The 12,367-nt window shown below is 45.2% G+C and overlaps 1 protein-coding gene and 1 long non-coding RNA gene across 4 annotated transcripts in view; one reads left to right on the plus strand and one right to left on the minus strand.

Annotated features, from left to right (window-relative positions):
• Positions 1-1,505: 1,505 nt before the first annotated feature.
• LOC115899651 lies at positions 1,506-3,515 on the minus strand. Its single transcript, XR_004059263.1, has 2 exons — positions 2,510-3,515; positions 1,506-2,005 (listed from the first exon to the last, which is right to left on the minus strand). It is a non-coding gene; the product is annotated as an uncharacterized LOC115899651 (long non-coding RNA).
• An 87-nt stretch (positions 3,516-3,602) lies between these two features.
• RBPMS (RNA binding protein, mRNA processing factor) overlaps positions 3,603-12,367 on the plus strand; it is a 191,884-nt gene continuing 183,119 nt past the window's right edge. For 2 of the 3 annotated variants that reach the window (XM_010370886.2, XM_010370885.2), the window contains exon 1: positions 3,634-4,545. In XM_010370886.2, the coding sequence (XP_010369188.1) occupies positions 4,480-4,545 (66 nt within the window). In that variant the 5' untranslated portion in view covers positions 3,634-4,479. Of the gene's footprint in view, positions 4,546-12,367 lie in introns of all 3 variants that reach the window. The other variant, XM_010370884.2, reaches the window with a different exon arrangement.

Consider the following 12,367-nt stretch of genomic DNA (forward strand, 5'->3'; position numbering starts at 1 on the left):
TCTCCTGCCTCAGCCTCCTGAGTAGCTGGAACTACAGGCACCCACCACCAGGCCTGGCTAATTTTTGTATTTTCAAAAATGGGGTTTCACCATGTTGGCCAGGCTGATCTCAGACTCCTGACCTCAGCTGATCCGCCCACCTCGGCCTCCCAAAGTGCTAGGATTACAGGCATGAGTCACTGCACCTGGCCTCAATGGTGGGATTTTTATCTTTTACTGTTTGAAACCTTATCAGTTGTTCCATTCTGCACAAGGTCTCTATCTAGGGTCCTCGCTGCAAAATCATGACTAAAGACCACTGCTAGGCCGGTGGCTCATGTCTGTAATCTCAGCATTTTGGGAGGCTGAGGCAGGTGGATCACCTGAGTTTGGGAGTTCAGTACCAACCAGCCTGGCCAACATGGGGAAACCGTGCCTCTACTAAAAATACAAAAACATTAGCCAGGTGTGGTGGTGTGCTCCTGTAGTCCCAGCTACTGGGGAGGCTGAGGCAGGAGAATTGCTTGAACAATTCTCGCCTGAGTGAGACATTTTTTTTTTTTTTTTTTTGAGACGGAGTCTCGCTCTGTTGCCTGGGCTGGAGGGCAGTGGCCGGTTCTCAGCTCACTGCAACCTCCGCCTCCCGGGTTTATGCCATTCTCCTGCCTCAGCCTCCGAGTAGCTGGGACTACAGGCGCCCGCCACCTCGCCCGGCTAGTTTTTTTTTTTTTGTATTTTTTAGTAGAGACGGGGTTTCACCGTGTTAGCCAGGATGGTCTCGATCTCCTGACCTCGTGATCCGCCCGTCTCGGCCTCCCAAAGTGCTGGGATTACAGGCTTGAGCCACCGCGCCCGGCTGAGACATTTTCTTAAACAATGTTGCCTGGGCAACAGAGTGAGACTCTCAGAAAAAAAAAAACTGCCAAGACCCTGCCTAATGCCATTGGTGTGACTACCTGTTCTAAGACATCTCCACTGATTTAGTCCTTCCTGCTGGATCTTGGAAAAATCCAGTGATAACATTCAGGCCTGAGAATCAGTAACCCATGAGAATTAAAATGCTTATTTATTAAAAAATAACTGAGTGCCTCCTATGTGTTGGGCACTGTCTAGATGCTGGGAATACAACAGTGAATAAGCCAGACAAGGATCCTCTCCTGGAACTTATTTTTGTTTTTTTGTGACAGAGTTTCACTCTTGTTGCCCAAGCTGGAGTGCAATGGCGCAATCTCGGCTCACTGCAACCTCTGCTCCCGGGCAAGCAATTCTCCTGTCTCAGCCTCCCGAGTATCTGCTATTATAGGCGTGTGCCACCACACCCAGCTAATTTTTTTGTATTTTTAGTAGAACCGGGGTTTCATCATGTTAGCTAGGCTGGTCTCGAACTCCTGACCTCATGTGTTCGGCCCACCTCGGCCTCCCAAAGTGCTGGGATTACAGGCATGAGCCACCGTGCCCCGGCTGGAACTTATTTTTGTTTCTTATCCCAGAGATTTCTGACTTTTAACAATGGACAAAGTCCTGGCTTGGCTTAAAGACAAAGGAACCAGATTCTTTATTTGGAATTAAGCCATGCTTCCCTGGGTGGGGATAGGAGAGGTTCTCTAGGCATCCTGATATCACACAACATAGTCCACCTGCTCCCAAGTGAAGTCTGAGTGGAACTATTGACTACATTGTCATTTTTGTTAGGCCCATGCCAGGCTCCAAGAAGACCATGCCTTTCTGTGGACTATGCTCCATGACAGGCAACAATGGCCAAAGACACAGTGCTAGCATCATGGGCCACCAGGGGGTCCTAAGACCACCACTCACCTATATTGCTTGGGAAGACATTGCCCCCTCGTGGTTCCTCATGTAATTGAGGGAGAAGCTGGCAGTGCAAAGGGCTGCTAGTTAAGGCAATCAATACATCCAAACACGTGCAAACTTTCCAGGTTCACTGTCGCCTTGTCTCTTCTGAATGTCTTGGGTTGCAGTTTCAATAGACTTGGTTTATTTTCATCCAGGATACATGCTTGTTCCTCTTAGAGAGAAATCACATTATGACAGCAATTAAAAAACGTATTTTCCCTATGGAAATCTTCCTGTTTCAAAATCTCCAAACCGCCAAGATAAACCCAGTATGTAAATCCAAGTATCACTACTGTTTTTCTCATAATGCCCTTAAAGCAAATATTTTCCTTGCTTTCTATAATCGGAAAGAGGATTCTGAGAGTATCTTGGCTCCGTACCACTTTTTTTTGTCTTTTCTTTTTTTCCCCTCTTTGTGGAGAACGGGGGTCTCACTATGTTGCCCAGACAGGTCTTGAACTCCTGGGCTCAAGCAATCCTCTTTCCTCTATCTCCCTAAGTGCTGAGATTCCAAGTATGAGCCACCATACACTACTTTAAACTCCCTAAAGGGAGGGTCCTTATCTGCAATGCCCACAGCTGCCCCCACCCTATCCCCAGCAGCACTTAAATTAGTATAAAGAATGCTGGGGGGTGGGGAGAAACAGTTAAGCAAATACTGTAGTTAGAAACTTACTGGTGCAGGACAGGAGCCGCAGGCTGGGACGCAGAATTCCTGGGAGTAAGAAGTGGGGCAGAACCCACTGATACATGGAGTTCCACATTTACACATTTGTAGCAGTCAAATCTGAAAGTTTGACACAGTGGTTCCAGACGGTAATTCCATCTGTTTGGGAGGCCAAAAGCGGGAGGATCACTTGAGGCCAGGAGTTCGAGATCAGCCTGGGCAACAAAGTGAGACCCTCATTTTTCTAAAAAAAAAAACAAAAAACAAAAACCAGAAGCTTAAACGATCGAGTATTGAAAAGCTTTCTAAGGCCCGGGAAAAATGGAAGTTTCCTTAATAATAATGTTAGCTTCCATGTATTGTAAACCTAAACGAAGCAAGAATGAATACTGGGTGCTGTACATAGCTCTATCAACCTATAATCTCGAAAACGCTAGGAGACACATTCAGCTGCTCCCATTTAACGGACGAGGAAACAAGTACGCAATCCTGAAGTTGGTGCAAAGCCCAGGCCCCCTTTTTTCTTCAAGCGTGCGTCCAGCCTCTGAAATTCCTCTGTGTGGACCCCGAGCTCTGCCTGCAATGAGGAATATTCACTTTGCCAACAAGTATTTATTGAGTGCCTACTATACACCCGGTAGCTCGTTTAAATAGCCGTGGGATTAAAAAGATAAATAGGGTAAGTTTGTGGTTTTTTCTTCCAGGAAGGAGCTTTCTGAAGGTTGAGGGAAAGGCCAGGTAAACAATCCCAGAACAGTTGGGTGAGAGTTGGGAGAGGAGTCGGGGGCCGCGGGACGCCCAGGAAGCGAAGCGGGGAAGGCTCCGGGCGCGTCGCAGGACCCGCGCTGGAGATGGGTTTGAAGCCCTGTCCTGAAAAAGCTGGCCCGGAGTGGGCTGTCCCCGGTGTCCCTCGAGTTCTCATCCTGTCATTCAAGCAGCAGGGGAAGAACCGGGTCTGGTCGGGAAGGGTGGGCTTAGGGCCAGGGGTGCAAATCCCTTGGTAAAAGCCGGCAAACAAAAGTCGCACACATCCCAGCTCCCGGTCCTGGCCCCGGCGGGGTAGCGTCCCCGAAGTCCCGGGGCGCGCAGACGCCGGGGCCCCCGGGGGCCGAGGGAACGGCGGGACCCGACCTCCCCTGCTCTCGGCCTCCCGGGCCCTCGCCCTCCGACCAGCCGCCGAGTCGGGGGCTGGGGTCGCCGCTTCCGCCCGCGGCCCGCGGCCCCTCCCCGGCGCGCGCCATCCGGCCCCCGGCCCCTCCTCCCGCGGGGGGCTCCGTCCTGCGCCCCGTCCCTCCGGGCTGCAGCCGGCAGCCCACGTCCAGGAGGGCGGAGGGAGGAGAAGAGGCGCGGAGAGGAGGGAGGGGAGTGGGGAGGGAAGAAGACGAGAGAAAGGGAGCTGCTTCCATCCCGGACTTCCCAGAGCCTGCCTGGAGCGCGCACTCAGCGGCTCTCGGGTCCCAGCGTCCCAGCCGCCGCCCGCGCCTCTCCGCCCCGCTCCTCCTCCTCTTTCTCCTCCTCCTCCTCCTCCTCTCTCGGCACCCCTGTCCCCTCCTTCCAGCGGCTGCAGCCCCCAGCCCCAACTCTCTACGCTTACTCCTGGGACGCGCGTCCTCGCCCCATCCTTTGCTTCCTTCCTTCCTTCCTTCTTCCTTCCTCCCCTGGCTCCCGCCCTCCCTATCCAGGTCGCCCTCCCGGGGCCCGATTGTCTCGGTGCCCCGCTCTCGGCCCGCGCCCTGCCCCGTCTCTCCCTCGCACTTCCTGAGTCGCCCGCCGCTGCCGTCGCAGTCTCTCCGCGGGAGCCCCAGCCCAGCCCGAGCCCGAGCCCGACAGCCACTGCCCCGGCTCTAGCTCCAGCCCCGCAGCCCGCGGCGCCCGCCCGAGGGAGCCCCGGCGCCCGGGGAAGGCTACAGTGGGCGAGCGCGCCCTCGCCCAACCCCGCTCCCCAGCCCTGCCCGGCCCGGCGAGGAAGGACCGGGAAGATGAACAACGGCGGCAAAGCCGAGAAGGAGAACACCCCGAGCGAGGCCAACCTTCAGGAGGAAGAGGTACTGGGCGGCTGGGTGCAGTGGCGGGGGCGACCCGGGACCCAGTGCGGGCGGCCGGCGGGGCGCGGGCGCGGGCCCAGGGCGCGGCGGTGGAAGGTTTAGGCATGGCCGGTGCCCCGGACGCAGCCCCGCAGTGTGGCCCGGGGAGGGTGGATCTCGGGAGAGTGTGCTTTTGTGTCCACGCACGTCTGCGGGCCCCAAATTGCGTAACTCTAAGGACTTTTCGGAGACTTTTGTAAGTATAATGCTCAGCTTTGTTTGCCCGGGATTTAAAAGTGGAACCGAGAGCTGACTCCTGGGTGACCTCAGATGATCGGGACTCGGAGGGTCAGGACTTAGGGCTGGGGCTGGAAGTTGTGTGTGGATTCGGGGTAGCGGGGGGGCAGTTTAAGGAAGAAACTCGGGGAAAAGTTTTCATTAAAAGATACCTCTGTTCCCTGCCCCCTCCCTTTCCGTGTTAAAAGTTCTTGGTGAAATATCTTTCTAGCCGAGGGTTTTTGGATTAATAGATAACTCATCAGCCACATTCTTCTCTGCTGAGTCAAAGACCCCGAACCTGGGCGGTGAACGCTTGCGAATTTAGGGCCGTGCAGATGAGGGGAGCAGAATAAGAGGGTTAAAAACGCAGCAATTCACCAAATGCTCATCGAGGATATTTTCATAGGACTTTGACTTCTGAGCACGCATTTTAGGTGGTGCGTCCTCACGATGAAAGTTTTGTGACTGCGGAGCGTTCCTTCGGTGGAAACAAAATTGAGTAGATGTGGTCAGAAGGGGAGTCGGACTCAGGAACAAACGTTTCAGAATTCAGTAGTAGGATATTTGTGGTATCCTACCAAATGACTGTTTCTGCAGGTACATTATCTGGAGTCCAAGAAATTACTTCTGGCGTACTTTTTAACATCCCACACAGTTGAGTTCTTAAACATTCTAGAGGAACTTGAGAGTGTGTGCAGATGCAGGAAAGTGCACGTCTCAATATGACCCGAAAAGATTCACACAGGTATTGCATCCTGATATAGGTGAACACAGAAGGTAAACGGATTCTAAAGCGTTAGGATGTTGAGATCATTGTTGAAACACTGTTGTGTGCAAACTTCAATTCTGATAGTGAAACCAAAATTGCAGAGGAATTCATTAATACATACAAGTTCTCTGCACATTGTCCACTTGGAAAATGGGAACTATTTAGGTGGAGAAGGTAGAGGAGCGAGACTGCCAAACAGTGCAAAATAGGAGATTTTACTCTCTTACCTAGTTGTATGGTAGTGAAAACCTAGATGAATTGCAGTCAGTCAAAAATTGCTTTCTCACCCGAGGACATTTTATATTTTATTATAAAAGACTATTGAAGAGTTGTTTACATGCATGTTTTCTAATTACAAGTGTAGGAATGCTACTGGCGTTTCTTTTTTAAAGCAATGGAGAGTTGAATGGTATGTTCTGACTTTTTTTCTTGAGCTTGCTGCTTTACTATTTATTTTCCCTACCACTTAAAAAAATTTAAAAATCATGCTTTTTAAAATTTGCTTTTTTAGGAATTACTATATTTAACTAATTCACTTACCATATCAAAATAATTATCGCTTCAGAAATCTTCCTGTTTCAGCTAAATGTGCAATCTGTTTGCTTTTCAGGGTTAGAATATTATATCAAACCATCTTTCTTTATTTACCCAGTTGAGAAAACTTTTTTTTTTTCCTTTTGATAGGTAGCAAAAGAGGTTCAATGTCCTAAAAATCATACCCACTTAAGTATAGAAAAGTCACATTTTTCCACTTGACTCATCTTAACAGCTGCCAGGACCGAGGGATTGCCTGCCCTGTTCCTGGACGCTCCTCTGTCCTTGCGAGGTTGTGTGTAATAATTGCTGTATAATCGCGGACCATTGCAGTACAGTTGCTGCCTCTTACTTGTCCTGTTACCTGACAGTGTTCCTTTTCAGGTAGGAATGGCATGTGACTCTAGAAAGTATCGATATTTTTAGCAAAACACTTGTGTAAAAAATAAGGGGACTGGTAGGAAGATTTCAGAACCCAAGTTGTTGAAGAGATGTCGTGTACAAGACAGATAAGACTGTGAAGAGAGGGGGGTTTATAATGTCAGAAATTCAGGAAAAGAAACTAAGGTGGCCTGAATGATCTGGGTAATTTTGCCTTAATTTCCTATTTTTGGTTTATATTTTGTTCTTGAAAAACTCTTAACTTCTTTTTTGTTTTTTTTTCTTTCTAACTCTGAGAGCCACAATTAAAATAAATAGGGTATTTGGTGAGTGCCATTAATGAGCCCGGCATTACACAAAACCACTACATTGACCCTTTCCCTGCCCACCCATCGTATCAGCAACTTGCTCTTAAACACATTTAAAAACCTTGGCAGTGGACTCCGGTAAACAGAACACACATATACAATATATATATATATACACACACACACACACACACACACACACACACATAATGACAAGAGAGGAAAAATGTGTTTTCTTTTAATTTCTGGTGGCCATTGAACTGACATGGAAAAATGAGTCCAATCGTCATTAAGGGGAAATAGTTTATTTCACAGATCATGAGGGTGGTTTCCGCTTTCTCCACATTGTAGAATCCAGGTTTGTTTTTTTCTGTGTTTCTAGTTTTGAAACGAATTCCTTTTATCAACCAGTGTATTTTAGCTGCTTTTGAGAGTTTCTAATGCTTACCCTGAAATAATTGCTGAAATTCCTCTTTGGTTCTAATTGTATAGAATGAACAGTTCAGGATCTAGGAGAATTTTTTGCAGCTTTTTAGGTTTGGAAGTTTTTGAGAACTTGGGCAGAACATGTGTTAATACTTCTACTTTAGATAGCATTGAAAACTTTGAGGAAAAATAATTTTAGGATTTGGCTAGCCAGTTGTGTAAGAGAGATGATACATTTAGCTTTCCGGTTTTTAATGTATTACATTAAATACGTGTATAATACACGTATAATGTATTATGCGTGTGTGTCCCCTAAGCAAGTTGTCCTGTAAAGGCTAATCAGTTGTCAAAATCTCAGATTTACAAGGTTTGTTTATATAGTTTAGAGTATCATACCATTTCTTATGTTTTACAATTGATAAAATGATTCCTAAAATTTCTCTAATTTTGCAATCAGACTTTATAAAAATTAATATATAAGTAATAGATCCATAATTGTCTTGGCTAATCAGTTATAATTTGAGTTTAAAGTATTTTCAAATATATGAAGACCTTTTCTGTCTTATAGCTAGAAGTAACTTATTTGTTGGTCACTGAATTTTCAAAAGAGAAATTTAGATTAAATAATGTGATTTGGTTTTTATTTCTACTTTTATCCATGTCATTGAGTACTTTTCAGGCCGATTATAAAACATCTTTAAAAGGCCTTTTATTATATTGAAGCTCTGGTGTTAATTTCTCCTTAAATTGCTTTGAATTGACTTGTACTTACAGTAAAACTAAAGAAGCAAAAAACATGGAAGTGTTGGAATATTGATCAAAAAGATGTGCAGAAATCATGTAAAGTCAGTTCTTCAGAGGTTAATACAAACCTTTACTTTGCATTCCTTCTTTTAAAGTGTTTACTAATTTTGCCAAAATACTGGGGTTGTAAAGAAAATTGTTTCTTACAATTGCTACAGAGAGGGTAATGTCAGTATCAGGCAACCTCAAATTTTCATTGAGCATTAAAGTCAGTCTACATTATGACTTCAGGAAGGTACAGAATGGTTTTATACAATTTAACCAAGATTGGGGATCTCTGTTATTCCGAGTCCAATAGTCCAATTCAATGCAATAAACATATATTTCAATTGTAGACTAGGATTTGGTGACAACTGATGCTCCATGACCCCTGCCAGTACGGCGTGCACTTTTGAGTTATTTTTTCAGTAGTGGTTTAAACATTTCCCTGATAAACCCTTGTGTGTATCTGCAGGCTTCTTCGTTGCCAGTAGCATTTAGTTTTCAGATGGGTAGTTTGGAAGGGGTGGAAGCTCTTTTCTGGAGATGCTTTCATATGATTTTTGTAGGTTCATATTAATTTTTGCTTTACAGATAAAAGTGTTCAGTGCTGGTGATAAAGCAATAAAGTGGGTACTTTTGTGCAGAGCGGTGGTGATATAAATTAGTGTAGCTTTTCAGAAAGGACTGACACTATCAAAATGTGTTCAGGCCCTTTGATTTAGTACTTTTATTTTTAGAAATTTACCCTAAGGAAACAGTATCAAAGATTTATATATAGGAATGATTTTTGCAGAGTGACTTATGACAGTGACAATTCAGAGGCACTCTGTATCTAACATGGGAAATTGCTAACGAAATCATTGTATAATTCCAGAAGGGGAATATTATGCAGCCACTAAAGGTTCCGTTTTTAAAGAGAAAAATACATGGGTTATAAAATATGTATTATACATATGTAGTTATATACTATTCTCTGTGTTCTGGAGGTCAGAAACCTGAAGTCAAGGTGTTGGCAGGGCCATCGTGCTCTCTAAAGGCTGGAGAGGAGAACCTGTCCTTACCCCTTTGAGCTTCAGTGACTCCAGACATTCTGAAGACTATATTTTTATTCTCATGTAATATTAAATGAAAAGAACTGATTTTAAAGTTTTATACTGTGTGATGCCAGTTCTCAAATAAATATATTTTCATAAAACGAAACATTAATAAAATGTATCTGGTAGATTACAGATCATTGCTGTTTACTTTCTGATGCTTTTCAGTGTTTAAGTTTTCTAAAATGATCACGTGAACAAAAAGAATTAAATATTTTTGCTTTGAGGGTTTCCTTGAAATTGCGATATTCATGAAACCAAGGTTGGTCACATTTAGTTTTGCTCACAAACCTGGCGGCGAGAATCAGGCCTGCCTTGTTCCTCAGACACAGTGTTCCTTAGTACCGTTAGTATTTCTCTTATTCATTCCCTTATCCTGATGATGTTGTGACGCTCTTCCAGAGTCCATCCTTACACCATACTGCTGGGCCCTCCAGTGCCACGAATCCTTCAGTGCTCCTTGGTACTCCACAAAGTCAAGTGCGCACATGGCTTTTGGGATTGCCCTCACCTACCTGTGTACTGTGATCCCTTGCTTCAGCCTCAGTCTTCCTCTTCCGTTTTCTTAATCTGGTCTGAGCTGCTTTCAAGCCAGGATTCAAGTTTTTCAGCCTACATTTTTGCAAGATCCCCCTCGCCTGAATGTCCCATCCCATAGAGATGATTTTTCCTTAGAATTTCAGTAAATTACTTTCTGTTATGTTCATTTAACTCCTGGTTATTATTTTTTCAGGTATTTATTTTGTATGGGTCTGTGCCATTTTACAGTATTCCCAATGCTCAACACCTACCCCGGCACCAGGTAAATCCCCTCTGTACACATCCACACTTACATATATACACATGTATAATTCTTTGTAAATGTATATGAAATAGCCTTATCGGTGAGGTTGGTGATTGAGTTTGTATAGGTAATCTGTTAAGAAGCAGCCACTCGTTTAATGTTGAGGATCCCTTCTGCAGTCTGCACTGGGAATTAGAGAAGGCGTGGATGGATCCGCTGGAAAATTACTTCTATCCCTTTGTCATCAGGAACCTCCATTTGCCAGCACAGGTGAGCCTGCCTGGTCCATCAGATAGCCACTGTCAGTGTGGGACTGCTTGTCCCAAGGTGCATTTGAATTTTCACCATTAGAATTTGGTTTCTGCTGTGGAATTCCATTTGACCTTTTGGATGAGGGCTTCCAGAAACCTTGGTTAGGTGGAAGAGCACGGAGCTCCCTGTGTTCCCAAACAAGCCTGCTCTGTGTGACAGCCACTTTGGAATGTTTGTGTTCAGTTTCATTTGGCACCTTAGTGTCTGCCTGGGGGTAGGGGAAAGGGAATGCAAATGTTCCTCTTGAACAGTGCTTGCTTTGGTCAAAGAAAAAAACTTAGGAAGGAATGAGGAGAATGAACCTTAATAGCTGGTGCAGAAGTGGCTGCATAGCTCAGTGGGCTTGAGGCCATCTGGGACCAGGTATTTAAAATGGATGCTATGTTGGTATGAAGGTGTCAATTCCATGCCACTGGTGGGGATGAGCTTATTTGTCATATGGGGATAACTCCTCGCACTCACATTCCTATCTTTAAAAGTGTACCAGGAGATTATTTTAAACAATTTTAATGCACTGTATTGTGTATGTTTAGGGGTGGAGGTGGGAGATCCTTGATATTATCTGAAACGTGAAGCTGAGTAAAGGGGATATGTTTGTGGTATCAGAAGAAAGCTGCCTGGCTTGTCAGTGTTGCCGATAGCAGGAAAAAGGAAATACTGAAATCTTTAGCCTGCAGAATTGTCAGAAATCTTTTTATCTATTGACTAAATAAATAATTATCACCTAACTTTTATTATTTACTATGTGTCAAGCACTCTTCATATATTATCTTATTTCAGCCTCACAACAAGCTGATGAAGGGATGATGATGATTGTGTTCCTTTGATGGGGAAGTGGCTGAAGCAGTGAAAAGCTATGGAGCCAGGGTCTTCATGTGCAGATTCTAGGGATGCCAAGATCTGAGGGAGGCAGTTCCTGTCTTAAAGTGGCTCACAGTTTAATGGTGATGCCTCTGTGTAAGCAAACAGGTGGATAACCAAGCACGGGATTAAAGTAGAGGTAGTTGTTTGAGTTGAGCACAGCCAACCCTGCCAGGGAAGGGATGGAGCTGTGTCATAGAAAACTTTAAAGAAGTTTGAAGAGTCTCTTCTTTAAAGACGACATATGAGCTAAACCTCAGTTAAGATTCTGACTGATGAGAAAAGGATTCAGAGAGTGGGGAAAAGATGGGCTAGGCAAGGAATTCGCTCTGTGAATGAACATAGGCTTCAAAAGACCCTTTTGGGGAAGAGCAAGCAAGGCATGGCAGGAGGGAAGAATGGGGAGGGCCATTGGCCCACAATGGGTGGAGAAGCTGCCTGTGCACTAGGGAACTGGACTCTGTCCTCTGCTGGGGCACCGGGGTGGATGTGCCCCAGAAGGCCGCATTCTAGGATGTCCCAATGGGGGCAGGGGGATGCGGTGAATTTTGGAAACGTTGTTGAGAACCATTCTTGCAGTGAGGTTTCTGCTGCAAGAGTCCTGGTCTCAAAGTGAGGCAGCAGCCTGGCCATGACAGCTGAGGCATAGATGCCAGGTGTTCGGGGCCTTGATAACTGTCAGATGTGCGGGAGAGAAAGCAAGGAGACAGCCTGGCAGCCTCTTGGGTTTCTCCTTCGGGTGACTAGCTAAGTGGCGGTTGTATTTGTAGGAATAGAAAATAGAGATGGGGAAAGGGTAAGAAAATAAGGTACCTAAGAGATGAAGATGTTATTGAGTCTGGGGTGCAAAGGAGAGGTCTGATCTTGAAATGCAATTTTCAGAACAATTCAAGAACATAGAGCTGATAATTGAAAATGTGCATACTGGGAGTGAGTGCCCAGAAAATGGAATTCATACTTTCTAGTAAACCTTGTGAGGGTTAGCAAGGAAAGAGATACAAAATTTAGTGAAAATTTGGAGTAATGTTAAAAAGTGTTTGAGAAAGGGAGAGAATTGAAAATAATCAAGAAAAATGGGGAAACTTAAAATTAATTTAGGAACATAAAAATGTATTACATATAATCTGCCTGTTTCTGAAGGGTTTGGTATACTTAGCCATTCGAAAGCCTGAGGGGGAGCTTAGAAAAATCTGGTGTATGGTGTTTCTCATATGCTTTTTTTTGCTTTGATCAAAACCCAGGAATCTGTTTATCTCTCAAACTTGCCATTAATTCCCAGGCTTTTACTTCTCCAACTCTACATTTGCCA

The sequence above is a fragment of the Rhinopithecus roxellana genome, chromosome 9 (assembly GCF_007565055.1).
Source record: "Rhinopithecus roxellana isolate Shanxi Qingling chromosome 9, ASM756505v1, whole genome shotgun sequence".
NCBI lineage: Eukaryota > Metazoa > Chordata > Mammalia > Primates > Cercopithecidae > Rhinopithecus > Rhinopithecus roxellana.